We start from the raw sequence: 27,431 nt of genomic DNA on the forward strand, positions 1-27,431 counted from the left end.
GATTTGGGTTTATTTCTCATTACCTTACTCTGATTTGATAATAAACTAATTTCCCCAAGTCAAGTCTGTCTTGCCTGTGATAGTAATTGGTGAGTGATCTCTTCCTGTCCTTATCTCGACCCACCAGCCTTTCATTATGCTTTTTTTTTCCCCTGCCCAGCTGAGAGGGAGAATGATAGTGCAGATTTGGTGGGCATTTGTTGCCCAGCCAGGGTCAGCCCACTAGTCCCTGACAGTACCATCAAATTCTTGATGCCTGCTTAGGATACAGCTCCACAGCACCTTAAGCTGACCTAAGATGCAGTGCAGTCTCACCAACAATCAGACGTTCTCCCCAATGTCCTTTTTTGTTGCTGGTTTCAGAAGATAACCAGATAAAAACCATTTAAAAGGAAAATTTTGGGGTTTTTTTTCCAAATCAATTTCCTGAACTGATTTGTTACCATGTCACAAATGTTGGTTCCTCTGCTTGACAGAGGACAAGACCATGTGGCCAGAACGCACAACTACTCAGGCCTGGATTTAGACTATTGTCAGTATTATAGTACACATATGTTTAATCTGGATTTAACAAAGTAAATCTGGGTACTAAATGCAGTCCAGCTTCAACAACATGAAGATTTGTGTCTGCTTATTTCCTCAGAGGGGAAGTATCTAAAAGGATTAGTCTTTTATTTCACATCTGCATTAACGACCTTGGAACAGAAAACAGCAATGCATTAATGAAAGCTGCAGATGACGAGCTATATAAATCAAAGACATAAACAGTACCTACATACAAAGCCAACTGATTTTGAAAAGGGCAAGAACAAGTATAGGATGGCACTTAGCTACACAAAATGCAAAGTTAAATGCTAAGAGACATCTATTAATTAGTCCTAATTACATGTGTGATCTCTTAGAGGCTGGAGGATGAAAAAGCTGTGAAATCACTAATGGATTACAAAATGTGCATGAGCCACCAATTTGATACAATTATGAAAGGCAGACACAGTAACATAAATGGAGGTGATATAGGGAAATATTAATGCCATTGTACAAGCTGCTAGTGAATTTCTTCTCCTTGTTCTTTTTTGATATTTTTTCAGTTTTGTCTATGTTCAGATAAGAACAGCACAAGGGTAAAAAGCTGGATTTCATGCCTGGGCACCAAGCCAGTCCTTAGGTAAAAAATTACAAAGCGAACACTCAAAACGCTTTGCCATGACCAGTCTGTCAAGCAGTATGTGATAATAAGCACCTCAGTCCGTAGTGAAAGCTGTTCTTCCTGCGGACAGGAGAGACTGGAGAAGATATGAAAGCAGTCTGGCAAAGTATTTTCTACAGTACTAATACTGACATACCCATAGCTGGAAACTTGGTCATCATCTGTCTTAAGGGATGAAAAAGCTTTAAAGACAAAAATTACTTTGCAGTTCCATGCCACTTTATTAGAGTTTAAAAGAAATTGGCTTGTCAAAAGTCAGGGACAAACAAAACAGGAATGGGCTGGTTTTCTGTGTAAGAGTATCCATCACTATCCAAACAAAACTCCAATTCTAGCTCCCTTGTCTCACGGAAGATACAAACGGTGTTAAACATTAATGGGGTGAGAATTGGTGTTTGCATCCATCTTGCTTTGCATAACTTCAACGAGCACCCACAGAACATTTTGGTTTGAGAGCAACACAGAACTATTATGGCTGGAAGGGATCCCTGGAGATCATCCAGTCCAACCCCTCTACCAAGGGGCAGGGTCACCTAGAGCAGGTGACACAGGAACACATCCAGGTGGGTTTTGAATGTCTCCAGAGAGGGAGACTCTGTGACCTCCCTGTGCAGCCTGTTCCAGTGCTTTGCTACCCTCAATGTAAAGGAGTTCTTCCTCATGTTGAGGTGGAACTTTTTGTGTTTTAGTTCATGGCCATTGCTCCTCGTCCTGTCGCTGGGCATCAGTGAAGAGTGTGGAACCATTCTCTTGGCAACCACCATAACTAATATGCGTTAATGAGATCCCCTCTCAGTCATCTCTAGACTACACAGGCCCAGCTCCCGCAGTTTCTCCTCATATGGGAGGTGTTTCAAACCCCTCATCATTTTTGTTATCCTCCGCGGGACCCTCTCCAAGAGCTCCGTGTCTCTCGTGTACTGAGGAGTCTGGATCTGGACACAACCCCCCAGATGTGGCCTCTGGTAACCAAACCCGACAGCGAACCATTCCCCTCACCCCCATTACATACAGACACGTGCGGCCAGAGCCGCCAAGCCCGTAATTGCCCCCACTCCCACCCGCCCCGTCCCTCTCTCTCCCGCCCCGTCCCTCTCTCTCCCGCCCCCTCTGCCCCCGGCCATCCCTGCACACGCCCACGGAAACGCCCGGGAACCGGCGCCTGGGTCCTACCGCGGCCTCGGACAGCCGGAGCCAATGCCTCATTAGAAATCCTCCTGCCTCTCACCGGCGCTCCTCACCCGCCCCTCAACCTCTCCCTCTCCCGTTTCCAGCGAGGCGCCGAGGCAGAACACCTCCGCCTCCTGCGTCTTAGAGGGCCGGCGGGGCATGTTTGCTTTCCTTTTCTGATCAGGCGTGCTGCGGGCAGCCCAGAGTGAGCGTAGGCCCCGGAGCGGCGCTGACGTGTCGGTGGAGCGGCGGCGGTGCCGGGAGCGCCATGTGAGTGAGGGACGGGGGGACAGGGGGGAGCCAGCGCGGGTCCCGAGCCCCCTCACACATCCCTAAACCCTGCTTTCTTCACAGGTCGAAGGTTACCTTTAAAGTGACGCTCACCTCGGACCCCCGGCTACCCTACAAAGTGTGAGTGCTGGGCCAGGCCGGTGCCGCTGCGGGGGAGGGGGAGGTGAAAACGGGGGGCAGCGCGAACATAGACGGCTTCTAATGGCCATCCCGGCAGGGCATTCCGCCGGCGGGAACGGCGTTTGTCTCCCTCCGTATGGAACGACGGGCGCTGTCCCGTAGTTAACACGCTTTTCGGGGCTGTCCCGCTTTGTCTCAGTGCCCTGCGCGTCTTTCACAGTCACAGAATCATTGAGGTTGGAAAAGACCTCTGAGATCATCGTGTCCAACCTATGACCGATCACCACCATGTCAACTAGACCACTGCACTAAGACGTCCAAATTTTCCTTAAACATCTTCAGGGACGGTGACTCCACCACCTCCCTGGGCAGCCTGTTCCAATGCCTGAGCTCTTTGCGTGAAGAAATTCTTCTCGATGTCCAACCTGAACCTCCCCTGGCAGACCTTGAGGCCATGTCTTCTCGTCCTGGAGAGGACATTGCTACGGAGCTTAATGCTGCACCTCCTGAGAGTTCCCACAGCTGCTGAAACTCCTACGTTTTCCCACTTTCTGCTAAAAATGCTTCTTTTGAAGCATCTCACACCCACCAGGGTCCTCTTCTCCACTTAAATAGTGCTTGCACAGCTTTGGCAAGAGCACAGCCACTGGTAAAAGTGAAGTTGCAATTAGCAGTTTAATAGCAGGTAAAATTGCCTTTTGTTTTGTCTTGGCAGTCATGTATTTACTTGCATTGCAATTTCAGGTTAAGTGTGCCTGAAAGCACACCTTTCACTGCCGTCCTGAAGTTCGCTGCAGAAGAAGTAAGTAGAGAGCAATGATGTGGTTTTTTAACATTTTGAACATTCTTGAAACAAGCCTTTTTAGTGGCAAAATACAATGGTTAATTCAGCACAAAAAACACTGCAGTTGGTTATGGATGGACACAAGCTTTACTGGCCTCTGGGGGCTTGCCAAAGTTTTCAGAATCCTAAACTCAGTGATTCTTCACAATTTACACATCAGCAGCAGACGTTGACACGCTTCCTGTTCTTCTTTGTAATTAAATTAAACTGTTTTATATCAGTGATGTAAAAATTCATGACAGTGAAGAGAATTAAAAAATACTGCTATTGAATACTTAATACTAAAAGTTGCTTATGTAGAATATCCATGAAATTCTTTGGAATTATTCAGGAAATTCTTACACTCTTTTCACATTCAGTTCCAGTAACCTCTGACTTTGGATGACATATGGTGCTTGACTGTAGAAAATATTGAGATTAGATATGGGCTAGATTCAAAAAACTCACCTAAGGGAATAAGATGTGAATAACATGTTCTTTGACTTCTGGGTATTAGATCTTTCACATGCAATCCTAAACCATTAGGTGTGTAAATCGCCTGTGTAACATATTTGAAGAGATGCATCATGTTTCAGATTCAGCATGTGAAGATTAAAAGACATTCACAGTAAAATCGAGTGCTCAAAAGCATGATGGGTTCTCTTCATCTAATCATTAAAAGATTCAGCTGAGAGTCTGTTCTTGGAATTCCCCTTCTGTCTTTTTAAGAAAACCTGGAAAATCTTGGGTTATTGAAAACTTCATTTGTTTAAGCACTGGAATTGTAATAAAATAGTTAAGAAGGATAATGTCGTGAGTCTCCTTATGCTGTTACTGTTATACTGCTATACGACAGCTTGTGAGGGTAGGTTGTGGATTGTTTTTGTTGTGAATTTACTTGAAGAGAACATTATACAGAATATTACATGCTGTTAAAGATATTTGATCATTTAACTTGTTTTTTACTGTGCTTTCTTTTCCCCAGTTATTTTTATTCTGAACTAATACAACTGTTCCCACACAACCCATACACAGAGACCTAGACTGAAAAGTCTAATAAACAAGTATGAGGGACCTGGAACAATTGGGATTGGAACTGAGTAGTCAGACATGCTGAGAGGGAGAGTCCACTTTTGGTGGGAAAGATGCCATTGAACCTGTTAGCATTACCTACTTGTGGAACCACAATGTTAGTTGGTCCTAGGGTTATCTGAGAAATGGATTTAGAGAAGGATTATTTAGTTAAATATTCACATTTAGCAAACCATTATTTTAATTGTTGTGAGTATTCTGAGTATTCATGGGAGTTTTGCTGTTTGACCTCAGGCCACTCTGGATTGGCACTGAAGCTTTTTGCATCTCTATGAGGCCAGGCAAAACAAAGTGCTTTTTAAACAGAGAGTAAAAAAGACTGTCTAGGCTCTTCCCCAGGAATGAAGTTCCTTTGTGAATCAGCATTGAAAAAAAATGAGATCGTTTTTGTGTTATATGAATGGGGTTTTTTATTCCTTGAATTGTGTAAACAATTCAAAAACTTATGCAGGTTGTTGTGACTCAGGTACCAGTTTCACAGTACCTTGTATGAAACATATATGGAGAAGATCAAAATGTGAGCAAAATTGTTGATCTCCAGGGGAAGTGCATTTTCCTCTCAATGACTAAAGCTCTTAGGGCAGAGAAGGATTTACATTCTGGCTAATAAGCCTTACAAGTTTCTACTGAGACATCTTTCATAGTGCTAAAGTTTGGCCAGATCAAAACCAGAATATCCCTGGAACAGTAGAACTGTAGCTGTGATGTAGAAGGATCATCTTATATATCAAGTGTCAGTCACAGTGCTTTGTCAAATTTTTCCAAGTAAAAATTTCTGAATTACTTTCATTGTACAAAACATGTTCCTTCACTTTTTGTTTCTTGGAAATAACTGAATCACAGAACAGGGTTTTTTTATGTCATTTCTAGTACATTATATAACGTGGAAGTTCATGGTACACCATTCAGGATTGGCAGAGCTAAAAGTGAAAGAAAAATGCATCATTAAATGGGGACACACAGTCATTTGTAGCAGACTAGCCATTCCCACAATATACATTTGGCAGTGAGAAACTGGATAATGCAAATTGAACTTTTTCCTTAGTTTTTATTTTCTGTTTGTCCTACAGACTATATATAAAAAACATAAATTGAAATGTAGAATATTAGAAACATTGTTGTTTTAAGTCTTTATTTGTGTATAGTCCTTTACAGGGTTATCACAGTTTATTGTGAAAGTGTTAATGTTCTCATTTACATTGTGAGGTCTCTGTTGGGGTTTTTTTCCTTCATTTGTTAAGGCTACTTGTTACATGTCTCAGGTGTACATTTGCACAATACTTATTAAAAAACCTTCATTACATTTGTGGAATTATTACTAAAATAGTCATCCATTTCCATTAAACAAAGTTAGCTATATCTATAAATCTGAAGGAACTCTTTTCTCATTCTTTTGTACCTGAACCAGCTAAAATTATAATTTAATATTCCCTATATACTTTCTGCCTTAGCTATGTCTCTTATGCTATTTTGTCCTACTCTTATTTCCTTTAGTTCAAAGTTCCTGCAGCGACAAGTGCCATTATAACAAACGGTAAGAATATAGTTTATATATTTTTTAATGGTATTTGTATTGAAATTTCAGTGAAAAGATATTGATAAAAGCAGTAGTGTCTCATATTTCACCACCTCTACAGACTGCAAATTGAATTTAATAATATTTTAGCATTATTTAAATTTCTTATGCATGGGATGAAGATACTAAACCACTAATTTAGTTTTGTCCAAATATATAGTTTGGATTTTTCTGTGCTGAAGTTTTTTTGTTAGCTCCCATGAAAAGACTGGGTTTGATTGTAGGAAATAGCTGCATGAAGACTTAATGTAATAGTTATATCTTGTTGGTGTATTTTTTGAGCTACAAGTTTAATGTAGTAAATTGTAATATGTATGTCTGTTTCATATTTCATCTTCTCCTCTTTTTTTCTTTTTTTTTTTTCCTAGATGGTATAGGAATAAACCCTGCACAGACAGCAGGTAATGCTGTGTATGAATCTCAGTATTATGTAGTTCAAATTAGTTGTAGCTTAATCCTGCAAAGTAAATGTATTTAGGATTACTGGACTCCTGAATGAAAGCATCTATATGGTAATTCATCATTCTTGCAGCTGTGCATATTTAATTCACATCTCCAGTTAATTTGCTTTACCTCTCCTAAGCTCTAAAAATGCTGAGGAATTTTTCAGTAGTAGTATAAGACAGCATCTCATAACCAAGGAGCAGGTAAATCTAAAGCATCTAGAAGCAAAATGTTGTCATCACAGTCTTAATTTGCAAATCTAAAATTAGGCACATGGATTATTTTTTTTTAACATAGACAGTGCTATTGCCCTGACAATGCTGTGTGATATTTCCTTTAACTGGAAAAAAAAGAAACACCCCACAACAAAATCAAGGCAAAAAAACCCCCCAAACAAACCAACCAAAAAACAGCCTACACTAAATCCAAGACCCAATTCCTACTCAGTTTACAAAGAAACATATATAATTTACGTAGAATCTTATGTTCAGCCTTATTAATTGGCATCTCAGAATAAAACATACCTTTGTTTTCCTTCTTTTATTTTTTTCATCTTTTAAAGTTCCTGTATATTAAACAGTTACTTTAGTCTTCAAAAACTTCCCAAAATAAGGTATGCAGGAATAAAATTATAGTAATCCTTGGTGATTACTTTCAGAAGTTTTGTACTGTTCCACTGTCTCCCCGCGTTTTTGAATAAAGTGCTCAACTATGACTTTCATTCTTCCTACATGATTTCATGGAGCAGAGGAAATGAAAGCTGAAAAGGCTGGGCTTAGCACTTAATTCCTGTATTGATTTCAATTTTAAATCCTTGATAGTTCAGGGAATAGTATGCCATAACTTAATAAAACCACCATGATATTAATAATGAAAACAGACTGAGAGGTGGGTGAACTGTCTTCAGGAGATGCAGCTGCAGCCTGTTGTAAAGTGCTGAGAGTTTTATGATGGCCATTGTAATACAGATGCTTTTCATCTACAGTATGAAGATTATTAAGCAGTTCTCTGGTTTGCTGGTGGGACAGGTTTGTATTCAGTGGGTTTCATAGATCTTGGTCTTGGCAGATTTATAGAAATGGTCTTGGCAGATCTCTAAAAACAGATTGTCTTCTGATAACACATTCTTTTGAAATGATTTTCAAATTCTCGTTATGTTGAATATAAAGAATGGTCATGGTCCTGAGGTTGAAAAAGGGTAGCTTTGTTCTAATATACAAACAACTTGAACAGATGTCAAATATCTTAGTCTTATTTACGAGAGCACTCTACATCCCTGGAGTGGGGTGCTTGGGAGAGAAATAAAATTATTCTGTTTTTACAAGTTAATCCAAAGTTGAATAAGAATAGGTAGATATTGTTAAAACCTGATATTGTAGAATGACATATAGTCTATTTTTTGCAGTAGCAGTATGAAGTAAAAAAAATGTTCCATATAGTAATTAAATAATGCATCACTTTTAGCAATGTGATTTCATTTTCAAGTGTTACATTTAATAGAAGAAAACAGCAACCTGAATTAGAGTCCTGAATACATGCAGAAAATATTCTAGGCATCTAAGTATTAAACACTTCTAATTTTCATATTATGTCTTCTTGATAAGACTAATATGATTAAGAAAATGCCATAATAAATATGAAGTTCAAGGGGTGTTAGTGCTAAAAGGAGACTGACTTATGCTTGGATATTTGGAGAGCCTTCCTAAAAGCAAAGTATGGTTGAAGTTCTAAAGTTAAAAGCCATTACGGACTGAACCAAGGAGAGAAGTAAAAATGAATGGATGCATGACTGACTTCAAGATAAAAAAATAATGGAGTACAACTTCATTTTCTGGTCTTGAAATTCTTAGGGTGTATAAGTGAAATCAGACATTCAGGTGTGGATGTGCAAAGTTTGAAAGGCTGCACCTTGCAAGGTCTGGCATTTTTACTTAAAAGTAAGAAGTTCTTTGGAGTAAGAAGGACAAGACAAAATTCTATGGAAATATGAGAAATTTATGTTTGCTATGTTAGAGGAATTACTTTGAAGATATTAAACACTGACCTAACATTGTTATCCTTTAAATGTGTATGTTTTTTGAGGTAAGGTTGTGTTTTCTAGGTTAGTAACAAGTTCTGTTTTCTGTGTTTGTTTAGGAAATGTATTTCTAAAGCATGGGTCAGATCTACGGCTTATTCCCAGGGATCGAGTTGGGAGTTCATAACATCTCCTGAAAGCTGTGCAATAAGTGACATTTCTGTGTGGCAGAGGTCTATTTATTTTGGAACTCCAAAATGCAACTAGTGAATTGGACTTTTTTAAAGCTAGCAAAAATGACTTCCTAGGACTTGGTTTGGTTTTGTTTGGGTTTTTTTGAAACAAATATAAAGTTTCATTTTCTTATTAAATTTTATTAACTTATGTGCTGATTCTTCCCTGACTAGTAGAAGAATGGGCTGATTTCATGTTTTGTTGCTGTAAGAAAGATGGACTTGACTGTAGGTGTTACTGACACCACAAGGGTAAATCACAGCCACCATCAATTGATATCTAAAATACTGGATATTGTTGAGCCTACTCTGTGAAGGGGGAAATTATTTTGCTACAAAGAAATTATTCCTACTGAGTGCTAAAAGGTTTTTTTTCCTGTATTTTTTTTCTAAATTTACTTCCATGTGTAGAGGAACAGCTTTCACCTGGTTCAAGTATTAAGCTCAAGTAGAAGGGAAATTTCAGGAGTTTATTACTCAAATAGGTAAATAGCTGCCAAATGTTCCAAAGTAATTTTAAGATTTAATTGCTAAAAGTATTTTGGATAAAGGAGAAAACAGATGTTTCTGTGTCTTAAAACATTTGATGTCATTTGATGTACTGTGAAGTAAAATTAAACACAATTTCAGAGAATTTATGAGACCTGGTCTCCTCACATGAAGTGCCATCAGCTGAGAAGGATTGCAGTGTAATTTGGGAATTTGTGCTGGTCAAATATGTCATCACATTCCTTTTTCAGTAAACTAATACTGATTGTTTCCACAAGTCTCGTTTTGTTACTGGCTGTTACATGGGAAACAGCATAGAATTCACTGAAATGTTTGTGTTCAGATTATAAATCGTCAGGTGTAAACTATCAGTTATGTATTTTAAGTAGAGAAATTGCTGCTTTTCTCAAACTAGTTATCTACCCTATGTTTTTAATGTATTTGGCAAAATCTTACCATATTGCATTTTTGTTTCTCTACTGAGTGGAACAGAAATTGCAATGGGCAATGTAGTGCTTGCTTAATTGAGTACTGTCACAAATTGAGTACTGTCCTGTGCAATAATCGTGCTCTGGAAAGATGTTCAGACAATGTGTCAAAAAAACCAGAAGTACAAAATGCCCTTCTGAGTGGGTGTAAACTGAGTATATAGAGAAAAACTCTTCAGAAATAAATATTTGACTATAAACTTCTTCCAAATCAAGAGAAATTGTAAAATTCTGTATTTTTATTTTAATAAACAATTATATGAAACAAATGCAAACATTGCTTCTCTCATATTCTTAATTAGATTTTGACAATAATTAAAAACTCTTCCCTTTAACCTGATCAACGTGCTGTGAGATTCATTTCAAGCCAAAAGACTATTATGCAGAATTCTACAGAATGCCACCCCTGAAAGGCAGAACACATACTTTATGTTAATTTAATGCCACAATGTAATTAGGATGAGCCAAATTAATTGCTTTTAATTTTTGGCTACAAATATCTCGACTGAATGCCTGAAAAGCACCTGGTACTGGAATATAACAAACAGGAATCTTTTTTTTCTGTCTAAAGATGCAATGTAGTTTTTCAGTGATCATCATGGTTAAATGCATTTTGAACATAAGATGTTCTGATGTTTATGAAATTGAGGGTTATATGAAAATTATTTCAGTTGCTGGATAACATTTCTTACCACTGTTACTTAGCTCAACACAGCATAAAGTATTTGACATGCTGCATTGCAAGTCTGCTTATATAACATGCTAAGGATTTGTTCATTTGGAAAAATAACTGGTCTCTTTAGTACTCTATTCACAACACTTTTGTCATAATATGGTTTCTTAACTCTGAATGTGGCTTCTCTGTTTTGTAAAGAGACTTGATTCCAGTGCTAAAACATATAGCAGATGTCTGCAAGTTGATTTAACCTGTGCAAGTTCACTTTGTTAAGTCATGTTTGACATGGTTGTATAGGGAACTTTAGGTTGAGAACCAGACTTTGTAGGGCTTGGGAGTTGTTAGAAGATTGTGTAAAATGCTATGCTTTCAGACTTGTACCATACTTTATGGCAGACTTTGGAAATCAGCTCTACCTGGAGTTTGTATTGTCTGGCTCTGGTTATAACTTGACTGGTGTTAAATGCAGGACTAAAACATAGAAGTTTTATTTTGATAGAATTTGAAGATATGGAAATTTTTCAGGAAGGGAAGCGCAATGATCTGATGAAGTATAGAAGCACTGGAGATGTTAGGAAATGGCCCTGATAATAGTTCTGTCGGTAAAATGGCTTTCTTCCTTGTGTTCTTGTCACAAAATCCACCTTTATTCCGTGTTTGAGATGAAAAGGCCATTTTCCTTTCCTATTGCTACTTAATAATAATCATAAAAATTGTTGACAGCAGGTCTCAAAAGTTGAGGATTTTTATTCTTCATGTTTAGTTTGATGGTGAAAACCCAGCTCCTGCTGCTGCTCCAGTGATACAAGGAGCAGTCAGAGCAAGAGAAGGAGCTGTGCCAGTGGGACTGCACAATTTGAGTGAATTCTGAGAGTGCTGGGGCACAGCAGTCCTTTGTGTGGCAGCGTGCGGGTGGCCTTCAAACAGAGCATTTTAATGGGGCAGTGGAAAAGACGAAATCCTGCAGTCATCTAGCTGTAGGTACCGTTTCAGTGATTCTAGCAGGAGTGCAAAGCTCCAGCGGGGTAAAATTCAGCCCGTGCAATACACAGTGTTCGGAGTTGAATACAGTATACTCAATGGCACATCTCAGTAGTGAGTTTCATCCACTGATGGAAGGCAAATACTGGAGAGTATTCACAAAGGCAAGAGTGATCTTTCTGAGGCTAAGCTCTGCAGGCTGTTCCTGAAGTTAACAGAAGTGAGAGTCCTCCAGAGAGATTCAGAGGAGCTAAATGAATCTTCTGTTCTGAATCGCTTTCTGGCGAAGCCTTTATCTCTTTATTGACTAGAGAGCCACTGAGGAGTTAGTCTGCAGGGGCTAATGTTAAGCCTTGTGAATACCTTCCCCAACAGGTACTTCCCCCTTCCTTCAATATTATATGTTATGTACCTTGCTTGCCATTGTTTCAGCTTGATGTTTAACACATGATACAAAGTTCCCAGGGACTTGTTCAAAATTACAAGAACTTTTTTGCATGAAAACAAAACTGCTTTTTGATGTAATATAATTAGTTGAATGCAATTTTTTTTCCTTTTACAGTAGGTTCAGCACCCTTGGTGGTAATGTGAAGAAGACTGGTAGTTCTTTACAGAAAGCTTTGCCAGGTTAAAATTAGTTCTGTTTACAAACAAAGAAGAGAATGTGTGTACTGAAGAAGAAAACAGAAGATTCTGCTATTTCATCTTTTCAGAGTATAGATTTGGTCTCCTTTATCTCTCTGAAGTGGTTAAATGTTCCCGGAAAGCAGATTTTAAAGAGTTTGGAATGCATACAAATAGCCATTAATAGAAGGACCAGGTGCAGGTGTTCCTGTTTACTACTGTGAAGAAAATCCTGAGGCTGTCAGTGAGAGCTGTCAGTGTCTTTCATTGCTGAGAAATATCAGATGTGGTGTGTAAGAACTATACCAACAACCTTAAGGCCTTTTTATCATTGTAATGGAGAAAATCGTGCTTTGAACAATAGATAAGTTTGTCCTACAATCAAGTTCTGTTTACAGACCTTGAAAGTATTTGTCTGATGAGAGTGAGATCACTGTCCACAATCTCTTTCACTGCTCATGAGATTTGACAAGAAGTAAGTCTGGAACAGTCTGGCCATTAAGAAAGATTCTGGGTTTGTCCCTGTGCAGTTCCGTCTCTAAAGTGAAATGCAGCATCTTTATCTTCAGAAGACTTGGCTGTGACAAAAATTCATTGCTCTCTGATGAAAAACTTTTGGTTTGGGTTGGAAGGGACCTTAAAGATCATTTAGTTCCAACTCTCCTGCCATGGGCAGGAACACCTTCCACTAGCCAGGCTGCTATCAGCCGTTTTGTAAGTTACATTTTTTATGTTTACCTTGAAAACAAAAAGACAATGTTGGATGTATCTAATCAGCTAATGTTTATTGCATTAGCTTTGTAAACCACATTCCCTTTGCATGGGCAGTGGAGGGAATAAATAACATTGCTACTGTAATAAAGTTCCTTCAGAAGATTCATGTTGCTTGAAAAGTGACCATCTTTAAATTCATTTTTGCATTGACGTTTCCTGTTAGCAGTAGAGATTTAGCAGTAGAGACCCATTAATTTGTGGCAGGGTTCTGTTCTATTGCTGTGGGCTCTTGAATAGTATGCAAATAATACTGGCTAACAGTAACAGTAGCCAGGCATCTTTACCACCAGCACAGATAGTGAAAGTTTGTGCAAGCACTTGGTGTCAGTAAGCACCACCCATGCAGAGCAGCTTATTAGTACAGGGACAAGGGCACGACACATCTTGCCAACAGTACACTAGTCAATGTGATCCATTATTAATGACAACGGAATTCAAATGGTCCTATTATTTATGTCAGGTTCATTTAATTCCCACTTCTTGACTAAATGCTGTTCCAGACGAATACGTGTGTAGCACAAAGTATGTGTGTCCGGAGTGAGCTCAGATAGGGATCGTTCTTGTTTCATGACTGTTTTGGACAGCTCCAACTCTCTCCAAGATGGATGTGTTCCAAAGTGGGGTTGCAGGACAGTCAGTTCATTATGGCCTCACATCCAGGAATCTGTCATTTAAAAGTTGGTCTGAAGTTTACACATTTCATTTATATTTGTCATCCTGTGGCTGTGGAAATTTAAGGTGGAGATCTTCCATTGATTTTCAGCCTTTAGGGTCAGGGATTGCTGAAAATTTAAGCGCCATATCTAAACATCTGCAAATGACAGGAAAGCAATTTTAACCATGTGCTTTTGTGAATTAGCCTGTGACTTCTAAATTTCTTCTGTCCTACTGACTTGCCAGAGGAACTTAATAACGTCGGAAAATTTTGCAGCCATAGAAGATATTAAGGGGGGTAAAAAAAGAAATCTAGAGGATCTTAAAAATGAGAGCAGTTGGGTACTACAGGGGCTGATGAAACCTGACATCCCGTTTTGTTCTTTCAAAATTTTCATTGGTGACCACTGCCCTGTGGTGATTCTGTTGCCCTGATTCCAAACTCTTCCAGTTACAAACTGAGGAGGCAACTCATCTCCGGGCATATCTCAAGAAACATTCTACTACTTTCAGTTCTGACAATTCAGGACAACCATCTGATATCCATTATACTTCTGTTAGAGATCTCATGTCTTTTGGCATCAGAGTAGTGTAGGCTATTTTATCTCTAAATTATTAAAGTAATGCAGTTTACACTGGGAAAGTCCTCACACCTAAGGAAACATAGCAAATACATAAAGTATCCCTTACTCTAAAAAAAGTTAAAGTTATCAGGTGTTTTTAGCTCTCTGAAATAAAATTAAAAGGAAACCTATAACTGAAAGTGGCAGCTATCAAAGTATGTGTTCTCTTTTCATATTGTACCTTAAATGCAAATTTTATTTTCGGTTTGAACAGTGAGATCACCTGGAAAATGAAGACAATTAAATTGCTGCTGTGATATGATTGCATTAATTAATGACCTCAAATGAGAATGGCAAGGAAAGGCTGTAACAGCATCTAGTGTTCATCACAAAATTAAGATGTTTGGAAAGATGTTTTAACTCAGGGTTTGTCTGGTTAGTGGAAATTATTTTAATGAAACTCTTGACAGCTTTTGTCTGAAGATTTGACATTTGATGACGTATAATGCAAAACATATTCCCTCTTATTACTGGTCAAATATTAGCTTTAGTAATGCTTCCCTAGTATAAGTCTTATCTTCAGCATCATACTGCAATTCATGTTTCAGTGTAAAAGCTAAAGGAAGACGAATAATTATTTCCATTATCTAGTGATGGTGGACTGAAGCATCAATTTTGTTCAAAAAAAGAGAAAGAACAATGAACTGTGAGGTGGCAAATAAGTAGTTATGATATCAATAATATGTATGATCATCTACTTAAGTTCATGGGAACTTTTAGTATGAAAAAATTAAATATTGTTATAAGGATGAGGAAGATTTGCAACTGAAATGCACTGATTCTGCTTCTTTTTGGGTGCCAAGAAAAATTTCAGCACCATCCCATTTGATTTAATGCAGAAGACTAAGTACAAAGAATTATAATTTCTCTAATTCAATAATTTTTCAACTATTTCTATTGTTGGGTTGCATGAATTATATGCATTCTGCATATGTAGAATTTCTAAAGGGATCTTCAAGTATTCTGGAAAATTGGTAGGGGTCTGAAGTTGATTGGTCCTGCGATAGTTAAAGAATAAGGCAAGAATAAGTCTGTCTGTCCTAGAAAGTATTTCTGCTAATTCTTTAAAAAGTACTCTCAGTCTCAGGAAGTTTTCTAGTCAAGTGTTTTACTACACTTATATTTACAGTTTTCCACAAATTCCATTTTAATTTGTGAAAAATTTCTTCCTTTCCCAGTGTATATCTAGGACAATAATGGGACCAATTCCTGCAGGTGCCTATTTCTACAGAGTATAGGAGAAGCCTCATCAGCAAGTTTAGGCTAAGTGAACTGCTAGCACAGGTGAGATGAATTCCAGTCAGGAAGGCTTTTACAGAAAACAAGCACGAATCAGCACAGATGGGGAAGATGATGCTTCCTGTTCCCTGCAGATCATGGGTTTTATTAACTTCCTAGCTACTCACAGTATTGCTGGTCATAAACACAGGAGCTTAAGAATCTGTTTGAAACTAAGCTAAAAAAACCCCTGTAGGTTTTCCTTTAATTAAACTCCTGTCAGAGGTATTCAGGCAATAAATGAATTTAAAGTCTTCTAAACAGCTCTGTCAATTCAATTAATTTCTTGCATCATACGTTTAAAGATGTTAATCTTTTTTCCCTGAGGTGATTTTTTTCACTTAGGTAATGCTGCTATTTTCACACTTTTATCACAGAATCACAGAATATTCTGAGTTGGAAGGGACCCACAAGGATCACCAAGTCCAGCTCCTGGCCCTGCACTGGACAGACCCAAGAACCACACCACGTGCCTGAGAACATTGCCCAAACACTTCTTGAACTCTATCAGGCTTAGTTCTATGACCACTTTCCTGGAAAGCCTGTTTGAGTGACAGATTTTTTTTTTTTTTTAAATTAGAGTTCTCTTCCTATCTACTCTTTTATAATTTTCATCTTCCTTTGTTTTAATCCAATTCAGATTCTCTGTAATTAGGTTGAGCCTTGTTCCATCACAGCTCTTCGAATTCCACTTTTCCCTTCTTTTCCTGAGACCTTTCCACAGCCTCAATTTCTGTTACTTAATGTAGAACAATTAAAGTAGTCCACGTTGCTGTCTTGTTCTGAATTCCTGAACAACCGTCCTGCCTGTTCTGCTTTCTTAATCCCCACTCTAGCTGATACCCTGGCTATATATTTTTTTTTTTCTTCCTGGCTCCAGGGTTAATTTGGTGTGTGAGGAGGTGCTTGAATATTAGTGTATATAGCTGAAAAAGTCTCCTCTACACCAAATACAGGTTCACCAAAAAAAAAATAAAATAAATAAATCTGGCATGCAGAACACAGATGCCAGTGTTCTAGAAACATAATATATGACTCTAGACAACTCAAACATGAAATTAGTTTTGTCCTTTTCCTTTAATGCTTGCTGCTTTTTTTTCTTATTCTCCACATTGCTTCAGTAGAACTAAGTTTGTGTTATTCAAAAGATTGAGAGCTAAAAGGCAGTTGTGTGGGGTAGGAAAGTAGTTGGAGGTGGAAGAACTTCCCCTCAAGTACCCAGCGAACAGCTTAACCCAGAGTGAGCTTTCTATCCCATTGCAGGATGGTTTAGTGCTTGTTTTCTTGAGCATACTGTTGTTTCAGGTCATTGATTACCTGCTGCTCATCTTACACCAGAGGTTTGGGAAATGTGTATTCTTCTAAATGCTAGTTTTTTTCACATCTTTAATGCACTGTACTTCATTTTTCTGAAAGATAGATATATTTTCAGCTACATCTGTTTACTGCTTATGAAAGTCCAAGGACAAACTCTATTGCTGAGCTGGATGAGCTTTGAATCAGGCATTTATACGGTATAGGCAAGAGTGCAGCAGATAGCTGACAGAAAGAAAACTCTTTTGGCCAGAGCACCAACACTCAGGTCATTCAAGAATTTTTTATTCCTTCTATCTGCTTTTTAACTACTTTGAGCAAGCTGTAAACTGCTTTTGTGCTTTATTTTTCCTCTGTTATTTTCTTTTTGTTCTTTGGTTTTAAGTTTTTGGTCTGGTAATCTTCCCTTTATTCTCTCTCACTTTTTTCTCTTCTTGAATGGTTCTAAAGCATACTTTAATCCCATTATCTTACAAATCCACCGTACACTATTATTTCCCTCCTAACTACAGTAACTGATAATCAATAAGGCTAGCACTCACACAGAGTGATGAAAAACACAATAAACAGAGCATAAAAAACTGATTTGGGCATTTTAAAATAATCCTAGCTGCAGCAAGAGACTATAAAAATTGTGTTTTACTCAATTAAGTAACATAGGATTTTTATGTTAATGGAGGCTATGAAAAAAAAGCCCTTCTCAAGCACTGAAGGGCATCTCTTGGGGAGCTGCGCAGAACTATCCTCTTCCAAGGAGGGAAGGAACCTCACATAAATGTTGTCAATTGTAAATGAGACATGGGCTGGGTAAAATGAACTGACCTAGGAAAAAGAAGGAGGGGAAAATGCAATGGAGGTCATCATCCAAATGTGTGAATATCTTGAAATAGGGTACTGGTGTCTCTGAACATGTGGCAGGAACTCCTGACATTCTTGGTACTGTGTCCCCACCCCCATACACTGCCTTTCCTCCTGCTAACTAGCATCTCCATCTACTCACTGCTGAGCAAAGGTCTGCTGATCTCAAACAAGGGAAGCAGAATCTGGCAGACTGGTACCACCCCACCTCAAATATAGTGCAAATCTGCCTTCCTCTCAGAACTGAGGAAGCTAATACAGGGTTTGTATTGTTGGAGGGTACAGCCCATGCATTTCATCCAGTATGTGCCTTGCAGGGGTGCACAAATTGCTGGATTCTTGCTATGCTTGATCTTGCCGCTTTGCAGCACACTTACGCTATTCTTAAGCAAAGCACTTTGCAAAGCTCTGTGGTGTGTTGAATAGCAGCGTTCCTGTTATTAGTGAATTGTGGAAAGCAACCTCTGACAGTATTAACTTTCAGCTTTGTGGCTGACTAGCTCAGAGTGACTGATTTGTTGCAGAAAACTCTTTAGCAATTAAACTGTCTGCCACTAAGAAATGCTAACTTAACATTTTACTCTGATTTACAGGCAAGTAAATTGATACAAAGTCTCCTCCTTAGTTACGGTTGCTTTCCATCCACAGCACTTGGAATACCTGCCCTTGTCTCTTGCATGAACCAACGTGAATGAGGTGGAATAAGAGAGAGAAGGAAGATATTAGAGCTGGTCCTTTTCCAACTCTTTCATCTCTAACATTCCCAATGCAGGTCCCTTCTGCGCATTACAGAGGAAGGACTGTAAACTGTAGAACTTCCTCTCCACCCATAAGAGAATATGTGCTCCCCCAGAAAAGGGTGTAAATGTAATATAAGGACTCTCCAACTCCAAAGATAACACTAGAAGAGTTTTGTTTTTCTTTCTTGTCCTGTTTCCTTCAAGGGCTGAACTGAGCTACAGCCAGGCACTTTTGTTCTAGAAATTATTTTAAAATAATCCTAGATTACTTTGGCAAAATGGCTATTGCCAGCAGTGGAAACCTCAGGAAGTTTTATATTGGGAGTTATAATTACAGAAAATAGATAATGATATGCAGTAGGAGACCCTACAATGCTGGAACCATAGATGTATTTTATATACAGGTGAGAAAACAAGCAGAACAGTATATGAATGAACCCAATATAAATTGCCTTTCTGGTGTAGTATGTACATCAGTCAACAAGACTACAATAATGAGTTTCTAATTCCTCCATGAGCACTTCTTGTTGGCTCATATGTTTTTAGTGTAAGATTTGTGAGCAGACTTGGTTTTTTCATCAGAAAAAGCACAAAGTTGATGAAATGGAAAGACTTTTTTCTTAAAATCTCAAGGATGGGGAGAGGGGGAGGGGATGGGAATAAAATCGCCCCACAGAATGAAAAGCTTCAAATGACAAAAACTGGTGTGTCTGCACTCCTGTGTGTGGAAGGCATGACATGTTATTGAAAGATGGAAAAACCTTATTTTATTTCTCTGAAAAAATTAGGATTTATTTATACAGATCTGTGACTCCAGAAGGAGATAAAAGTGTATTTGCTGTGTTCCTAAGAAAAAGCAAGGCAGAAGAATTTAATTAATCAAACTTTGTTGCTTTATTAAGGCTGCTTTCTGAATGCAGCTTTTCATGTAGCAGGGGCCAGGTGAGAGTTTAAATTAATGCTCCATGGTGTACCTTTTTGTGAAGGAAAGTGTCTTAAATGACTACAAACTCAGTATACCTCTGCTGCTTTGTTTGTATCTTAAAAAGCATAAATTGTACGTTTTGGCACTATGTAAAATGACAGCTCTAAGCAAGACAGCCATAGCAAGAAAAACAAAATGTGTATATTTAAGGACCAGGCAAAACTTTCTGATACAGTATTATTGGTTAGAGCTGCCTGGGAAATTTGATTTTGATCTAAAAATTCAGAATAAATTCCTGTTTAGAGAAATTAATTCTTCAAGGTCTTAAAAACACAGGGCTCGCAACAGGCTCTTGGTGGCAGAAACATTAAACATTGAAAAGAATTTTCCTAAAACTATGGAGGGAACTCTGCCAGCACCCATGGCAACAGGGTGGCATCATTGTTTGACAAAGGCCTCATTTTCTGTGCCTGCTTTGTGAGATAAGCAAACTTGTTTTACGTTTGCTGGGTTACGTGATACATTCATGCAGGCCATGAGACCCTCCCTGCTACCCTTCCCTTCTGAGGAGCTGCCTTAGTCAAATTGATCTCTCCTAGATGAATGGTGGAGAGACAAAAATAGAGAAAGCAAGGAAAAGAGCAATTCTTCCATTTGTGATGCGACGTCATCCAGGAGGGCAAATGTTTAGGATGAAGAACAGGAGTAAGGAATAGGAATGATTCTTGTTTGTCTGCTGTACTATAGTGGAGCAGGTCTTCCTTTCCAGACAGCTCAGTGGTATTCTGAGTTGGACAATTGTCTGCTCCATCCCTCTAGTTTCAGGGAAGCTTTTTACTTCTTTCTGGGATAGACCTGCCATCTTCCTCGTTGTGGTTTCCCAGCTCTTACTTCTCCCATGCTGGAATACCTCCTCTGACCCAAGCAGTATGTCTCCTGGGAAGGTGCAAGCTTCCCCTTCTGGGTTTTCAGACAGTGTTTAAGGGAACATAACATTCCTCTGGAAAGACATAACTGTGATAACTATACCTCTGAAAGAAGTTAAAATAAAGTACCTTTGTAATTTAGAGTCAGAGCATTTATGATATGAAAAATTTAAACATGGCTGTCTGTGAAAGCAGAAAAGTGGGCATGCTGATGCTGGAGATCTCTGTCCACTGCAGTTCTGAATGTAGCAGTAAGAAGGGAAGCAGATTCTTTCCCATGTTCCTGAATAAATGCTGAAGATGCAGAAGGTACCTATTGACCTCTGTAATCAGTCCTGACCATTATAAGCAACTGTTATAAATGTTTTGCTTGTTAATTAAGTGCTTTCCTGTAACTGGCATAGAGTATGTTTCTGTCTGAAGACCCATTCAATTTAAGGATGACTTTCAGTAATCTGAATCCCTTGCCCATGCATGAAATGAAACAGAGATATGTGAGGGAGATGATTTCCCTTCCTGTACGGACTATTTCATGACTGTGAGCAGAAAACAGTTGCATAGGCAGTGTTACTTCTGACATTCCCTACTTCAATTTTACTATGTTAATCTCAACTATATGTATATATAACTATATATATATTTTGACTAACTTCATGCAGATGAAATGTCGTGTGTGTATGCAGTGGAGGTGATAGGATGCTTTGATCTTCCAGACAGAAAGTATTTTTTGAAGATAAACTCTTCAAGATGAAGCCTTAAAACCTTCTTCTCGTCCTTAAAGTTTCACAAAAGTTTGCTTGAGGCTCAGTTTTCACCAGTACAGCTTTGTCTGTCCTGTGTTTCTGTGCAGTCTGATGCACGTCTGCTCCTGTCCATCATTAAAGAAGGGGTTGTTCAGTCCCTGTGATGTGTGGAAGGATGTACCTTGCATGCCTCTTGGGAGCTAGTTTTTCTGGACTGTTTTTCTTAATGTATGGTTCCTGCCCCATAGACTTTTATGCCTTACTCTGACAACCAGTTCCTTCACAGAATGGAATTTTATTTGTGATTTAAGGTTGACAAAACCTGCATGGGATTGAATGTGCTCCACATTGAAAGTGACTGACACTTCTGTAAAATATTATTGAAAAAAAAATCTTACTTAAATTAGTCTACCCTGCTATAAAGTCCTGTTGACTTGACCTAAGTCTTAGGTCTGGCCGCTGATTTGTAATTTAAGGTATTAAGAGTAAGGGATTTAAATTAATACACCTTCCTAATTTCTAATACATAACTACAGTAATTCCTAATGTTACACAGTGTATTGTTTTCATTGTAAGTATTAATTCAATTGATGTCATGCTGAATGTCTATTCTGTACAGAAAGTTCAATTAATTATGAATCCACATTAAACTAAATTTTTTAGGCTGAGCATATTTTTTAATTAGTGTTTAAAATATTTTAAAATGATCCAGGATTTGGTATATGTTCCTTTTAGTTGTTTTATTATTTTTTAGTTTTTCAGTCTCTCTAATATTTTTGAAATGTGCAAAACAGTAACAGTGGGCAAAGAAAACTTCCATTTAGTTTTAGGGTCTGAAATCCTGATAACCTTCCACAACGAAGTAACTGGCCTGGTAGATGAGGAGAGAGCAGTGGATATTGTCTACCTTGATTTCAGAAAGGCTTTCTACATTGTTCTATGTGAGATCCTAATAGAGAAGCTGATTAAGTATGGTCTGGATGAGCCCTTGGGTTGAAAACTGGCTGAATGACCAGGTCCAAAGGGTGATGATCAGTGAAATGAAGTCTAGTTGAAGACCAGTGACTAATGCTATACCCCAGGGTATACCAGAGTATAGCATATAGGGGGCTGGGTCCAGTCTGTTTATCATCTTCATTAATAATCTGGATGATGGGATGGAGCATACCCTCAGCCTGAGGAGTGGTTGATACACCACTAGTTGTGCTGCCATCCAGAGACTCCTCAAAGGCTGGAGAAATGGGTCGACAAGAACCTTATGAAGTTCAACAATGAGAAGTGCAAAGTTTTTTGGGGAAGAAAGAGTACAGTCAGTCTCACACACACTCATATTTTGATCCAGAACACTAGCAGACCAGTCCGAAACCAACTACTCTACTCTTACACATAGCTTATACAAGGGCTGTAATTTCTATAACACAGAGCTGATCATGTACAACACTATGTATTTCCTGTAGTGACCTAATTGTATGACTAGGGGGAAAATAAAGAATCATTCTCATGTTTTGTTTTTTCTGTTCTTCATGTTATGGCTTGGAGCTAGGAAATCATTGCTAGTTAGTACCTGTATCGTAGTCACACGAGGGAGCAGATTCTCATACTTTCTGCAGTCTGTTTGATGCACTGCTTCTAAGATGGAGGATGTTTCTTGATCACTGTAAGTTAAATATGATTCATCACACAATTGGGTTTTACACTGCACAAAGACTGCTTGGCAATAAACTAGAAAAATAACATTGTACTTCTAATATCTTGGTTTAATTTGCTTTGGAAAGAAAGCCTATTCAATCACAACACTAAATTCAGCCACATTTCATTTTCTTGTAGGAGCAGCACTGTGACCATCTGATGTATTTCTACAATCACGAAATAAAAAGGAATGCAAATCTGGCTAGAGGGAAAAGCAGGTTAGAAGTCAAAACACATTTAGAAAAATTTTCCCTTCTTTCTCTTAGTAGCTCTAATGGTTCAAATCAATAACTGCAGTTCCCAACAATATACCCCCAAACAATTTCTTTCCCTCTGCTAGAGTCCAAGGTCTAGAAAAGTGTCATGGATTTATTTCTATGTCACTCGTGTAAGTTTTCTTTTGGACTCCATACATGTCTCCGTACAGTGTATCCATTGCTGTGCCTGAACTGGACAATCTTCGATATAACAACCAGGATGTACTATATTAAAACATTTACCTAAAATTTTAATATCTCATTTGTTTTAGTCCCCCAAATTACTCACGTCAGTGATGCCCATTTTGTTTTCTCTTCTTGTTTGCTATGACTTTTTTTCCTAGAATTAGTAAAGTATTTACAAATAGGAATATTATCACATCTTCCTATCCATGGTTACTATTTCTTCCCTTCATGCAAGTGATCTCAAGAGGGAAAGATGAAATCTATGATTTTGTTCTATCCAGTATACCAAACACTATTGCTGATACTATGGTGCTGTGGTATCTAGTGTTATATGTATGGGGTTTATTAATCTGCATGACACACATGAAAGCTGTTCTTTATGCTAGAGTCAAAAATTCAGTCTAGTCCTTGCTATCCTTGCAGCTCTTTGGACAGTGCCACTCTCAGCTGCCTTAGAAAAGAAAGAAGAAACATAGATTTTCAACAGAAGATCAAGAGTTTAATGCAACTGTTCTATGACAGTTTCCCCTGCTTCCTTTACATTCTTTACTCTCCTTACCTGTTCTCCTCTTCTTGCTGGCAAAAATTGCTTGCAACTCTTCTTCTCCCTCCTTTTTCTAGTCTCAACTGCCCTTATTTTTGCCACAAGTCTCACCCAGAGCTTCTCAATCCCTTTTGTGAGGTGACAGGAAGCTCAGGAAGTTGGAATCTTGTTCAAAATTGTATCCTGCTGCTTCTCCTTTCGTCTTATGTATTTTCCTCCTCTCTGGCAAGGGTTTCTCCATACGCTGCAGCCTCTTTGTGAATGTTCCCACCTTTGTGTGGGTTGCCTAAGAGTTGCAGACCTTCAGGGGTGTTTCTACCCTTGCATGTTTTTCCACAACCACCATTCCCTCAGAGCAGGGACTCCTGTATGTCCTGTGGTATGGAGTATCTCCTTCAAAGAGCATATCTTCAGCCATGTTTCCAATTATGTCGTTTTCCATACCACTCTTCCATGTTCCTCATATGTCCCCTCCATGCTCCTCATCTATCCCCTCCATTTCTGCACCTCCCAGAACCTGAAGCCCTTTATTCCTCGTGTTTGCACAGAGGTACCATGTGTTCCTCCTACAGTTGCAGTTTTAGCTCACGGTAGGTTCCTGGCAGCAGTTTCAGAGCTGGCTAGAAGTGGCTGTGACCAGCACAGGGCTCTTCTTGGCCTTCTGCTACAAAGGTCACCCTGCAGCTTCCTGCTACCAAAACCTTCCCATCTATGCCCACACATCACCCTTTCAGACATTAATCTTGTTAGTCAAAAATCTACATTATTTCGGCCATTAGCTAAGAAAGAACTCCCATGGTCTTCAGCATCATAAATGATGGGTGGTTTCGTGTTTTAAATGGCACTACAGAAAAGGAAGATGTCTGCAGATTGGGAAAGCAGAATCTGTGGTGTAAATAGGCGCTGGTCTCCACTGTAAGTGTATCCCCATCCATAGTCCGAGAGTCTGAAAAAGGAAGGTTTTTTTGACCCAAGGTTCTGTGTTAGGTTCTACAGATACTTAAAAATGTTGTATTTTATGCCTATGGGCTTCTGCGAAGTGTTTTTTGTGTTTGTACCTTGGCTTGACATGTCTTGTCAAGAACGACAGGTTGGAGAGGTCTGAAGATGTTTCAGGATACTTTACAGATAACATTAGACACTCCAAGTTGCTAAAACATCTCTTTTACCAGTTCACATTTTAAGTAAAACACTTGAAAAACACAAGGCAGCTATTTGAAGACACTTCTAAGAAGTGCTTGTTTACAGACTCTAAAAGCTATCTGAAATATTATGGTTTTATTGGATTCTGAATTTTTGAGGGGTTCTATTTATATCTAGGGGTGATTTAATTTTTTATGTATATTGGGAGAGAAGTGAGAGAAGAATGAATGAATGAATGAGAAACATTTTTCACTATTATTGAAAGAATATGATCAAAAAGAAGATAAATCCTGTGTTATTGAAAAAGAGCTGTACAGAAAATTGACACCTAGGCAGTTTATATTCACATATAATATTAGTAAATCTCTAAAATGATAAAAATGTCACTGCTAGGCTTTACTACAGAAATTTAAAACAAGCTAGATCAGCCGAATCTCCAAGAAGGAGGCCAAAAGAATGAGAACAAAAAAATCCTTGAATTGAACAATATAATTCATATTATCACTATCGAAGAATAAGTGAAGAGAGGAGTTAGTTAGCTGGTTAGCTAGTCCTGTAAAATTCTTCACAGCTGTTCATCACTCCTCTGTCATCAGCTCCATCCTCATTCCTCCTCCCTACTCTACTGGTCCTGATCCAGCTCCCACCCTTTTCCATCCTGCATCCCACACCTTCCTAGCCCACCTGGCCCATCCTGCACCCCTTGCTGTGTCTTTCCTCTTCTCTGTCATCTCTTCTTCCTTTCCTTTACTCAGGTACTAGGCAGAGGGATGGAAGAACTGAGGGAGATGTAGGTTCTCCAGGGAGTGGCATCTGCTGTTGGAGGAATCTGAGGTCAAGGGTGTTTTCTTGTGTCTTCAGGGGATGTGAGGTAGCTCTGGATCATATCCTGGGAATTGAACTGTAAAAGAAAACCCATAAGGTGTTGTTAATTGAGTAGGTACTGCAATGTAAGTGTGCTGAGGACAGGAAAAGGGATGTTCTAGAGACATCTGGGGAAATTGCTGCATCTTCTGCAATGGCCTTGGAGCAGTTTTGCAGTGACATATGTTACTATGAGTATTTCCAAAAATATCTGGAAGGCCTAACATATCTATGCCCTTAAAAAAAAGAAAATGTTCCTTATTCTATGAATCAGAGGAGCTCTGGAGGTCAGTACGGGAAAAACATTTGCCAAATCCATTTCTGTTTCCTCTGACTACTCTGGGGCTTGGAGATACAATGATTAATAAGTACTTACAGAGGTCAGTTGTATTTCTTACGTTGTCAGAAATTAAATTGAAAGACTCCTGCATCGTTCCATAGACCAAAATGCCCATAATAAGTATGATCTTGGTTACTATCATGACACCACTATATTTGTAAATGAGACAGGAAGAACAATAAGTAAGTTCTGTAAGAGTTATTCTAGTCACTATTTCTTCTTCTTTCTTTTCTTTTTTTTTTCCTGACACTGACACATAAGGTTTAGATCTCAGACATGGAACAGCTATATCTCTCTTAACCAGAGACTGATCTTATTGTATAATACAAGAATTGCTAAGAAACTAATTACATTTTTTATAATTTTCCTTCATTCTTCAAAGCATTGCCACACCCACAACCTACCACCTACTTTTTGTTCTATACCAACACATGAAGAATAGAATTTTAAAACTGATATTATTATGCAATAAAACAGCAGGTACTAGGAAAAAAAATGAAACCTTCAGAGCTATTAGTTAAAAAATGCACAGAATTCAGTAAGGCTTTTCATGCATTTATCTTAATAATCAAATGTAGTTATCTTACATGATACATTTTCTTTGTAGCTAATAGAATATTTCTGTCAATACTTTAGCCTGCTTTATCATTTTTTTTAATGATTATATTGGTAAGCAGAGGACTATGGGTTTTCCTGAGAGATCTGAAAGCTTATAATCTTTCTACTGTTCAAAGATCCTGACTTTGGCAACTGGAATGGTATAGATAACTAGTATCTGGCTGCCGGAGACAGCAGGTGCTTTGACCAATTCATTTGTCTACTGACTCAAATTACAAGCCATTACACTACTCATCTACACACAGTTCATTTATCTATGTCTACAGTAGGTAGTTGAACCTAGCCCTAAATGTATCATGTCCCAAACTTGCTTAGCTGCCAATGGAAAATTGCTAATATGAGATCTGGAATTTAGCTTTACAAAGCCTGGAATGTGGCTTCACAGTTAGTGGCTACATATCAGTGTAGGATGTTGTACCTCACTTTTCTTAACTATTGCCCAGATTTGCCTTAGCTCCCCGACAAATATGTGTGCCTGTAGTAGCCTGTGGATCATGTCAACTGACTAAATATAGGTCACTTTAAGGTTAGATTTGTCACTCTCTGAGTTCTGTTGACTATACAAGTTCTATATCTAGGAATATGGGAGATCTTTTACAGCTGGAAGCTACTGAAATACCTCATAATATCTCAAATGATGCCAGAGACCTATGCTTATGAAATTAACCTCTGCCCTAGATCTCTACTGATGTTAGTACTTGCTCTGTCCTTACTCTGTAGGTAT

At 38.5% G+C, this 27,431-nt stretch overlaps 1 protein-coding gene across 3 annotated transcripts in view; it reads left to right on the plus strand.

Moving 5' to 3' along the window:
- Window positions 1–2,530: 2,530 nt before the first annotated feature.
- Window positions 2,531–27,431, plus strand: part of UFM1 (ubiquitin fold modifier 1) — a 113,032-nt gene continuing 88,131 nt past the window's right edge. Inside the window, exons 1-6 of one of the 3 annotated variants that reach the window (XM_051780528.1) lie at window positions 2,531–2,647; window positions 2,732–2,788; window positions 3,533–3,590; window positions 6,198–6,237; window positions 6,648–6,680; window positions 15,938–23,035. In XM_051780528.1, coding sequence (XP_051636488.1) covers window positions 2,646–2,647; window positions 2,732–2,788; window positions 3,533–3,590; window positions 6,198–6,237; window positions 6,648–6,680; window positions 15,938–16,077 — 330 coding nt within the window. In that variant the 5' untranslated portion in view covers window positions 2,531–2,645 and the 3' untranslated portion in view covers window positions 16,078–23,035. Of the gene's footprint in view, window positions 2,648–2,731; window positions 2,789–3,532; window positions 3,591–6,197; window positions 6,238–6,647; window positions 6,681–8,859; window positions 10,291–15,937; window positions 23,036–27,431 lie in introns of those variants that run through there. The other 2 variants (XM_051780529.1, XM_051780530.1) reach the window with 2 other exon arrangements.

Source organism: Manacus candei, unplaced genomic scaffold, assembly GCF_025592945.1.
Source record: "Manacus candei isolate 608988 ecotype Guabito, Panama unplaced genomic scaffold, ASM2559294v1 h1tg000014l, whole genome shotgun sequence".
NCBI classification, from domain to species: Eukaryota; Metazoa; Chordata; class Aves; order Passeriformes; family Pipridae; genus Manacus; species Manacus candei.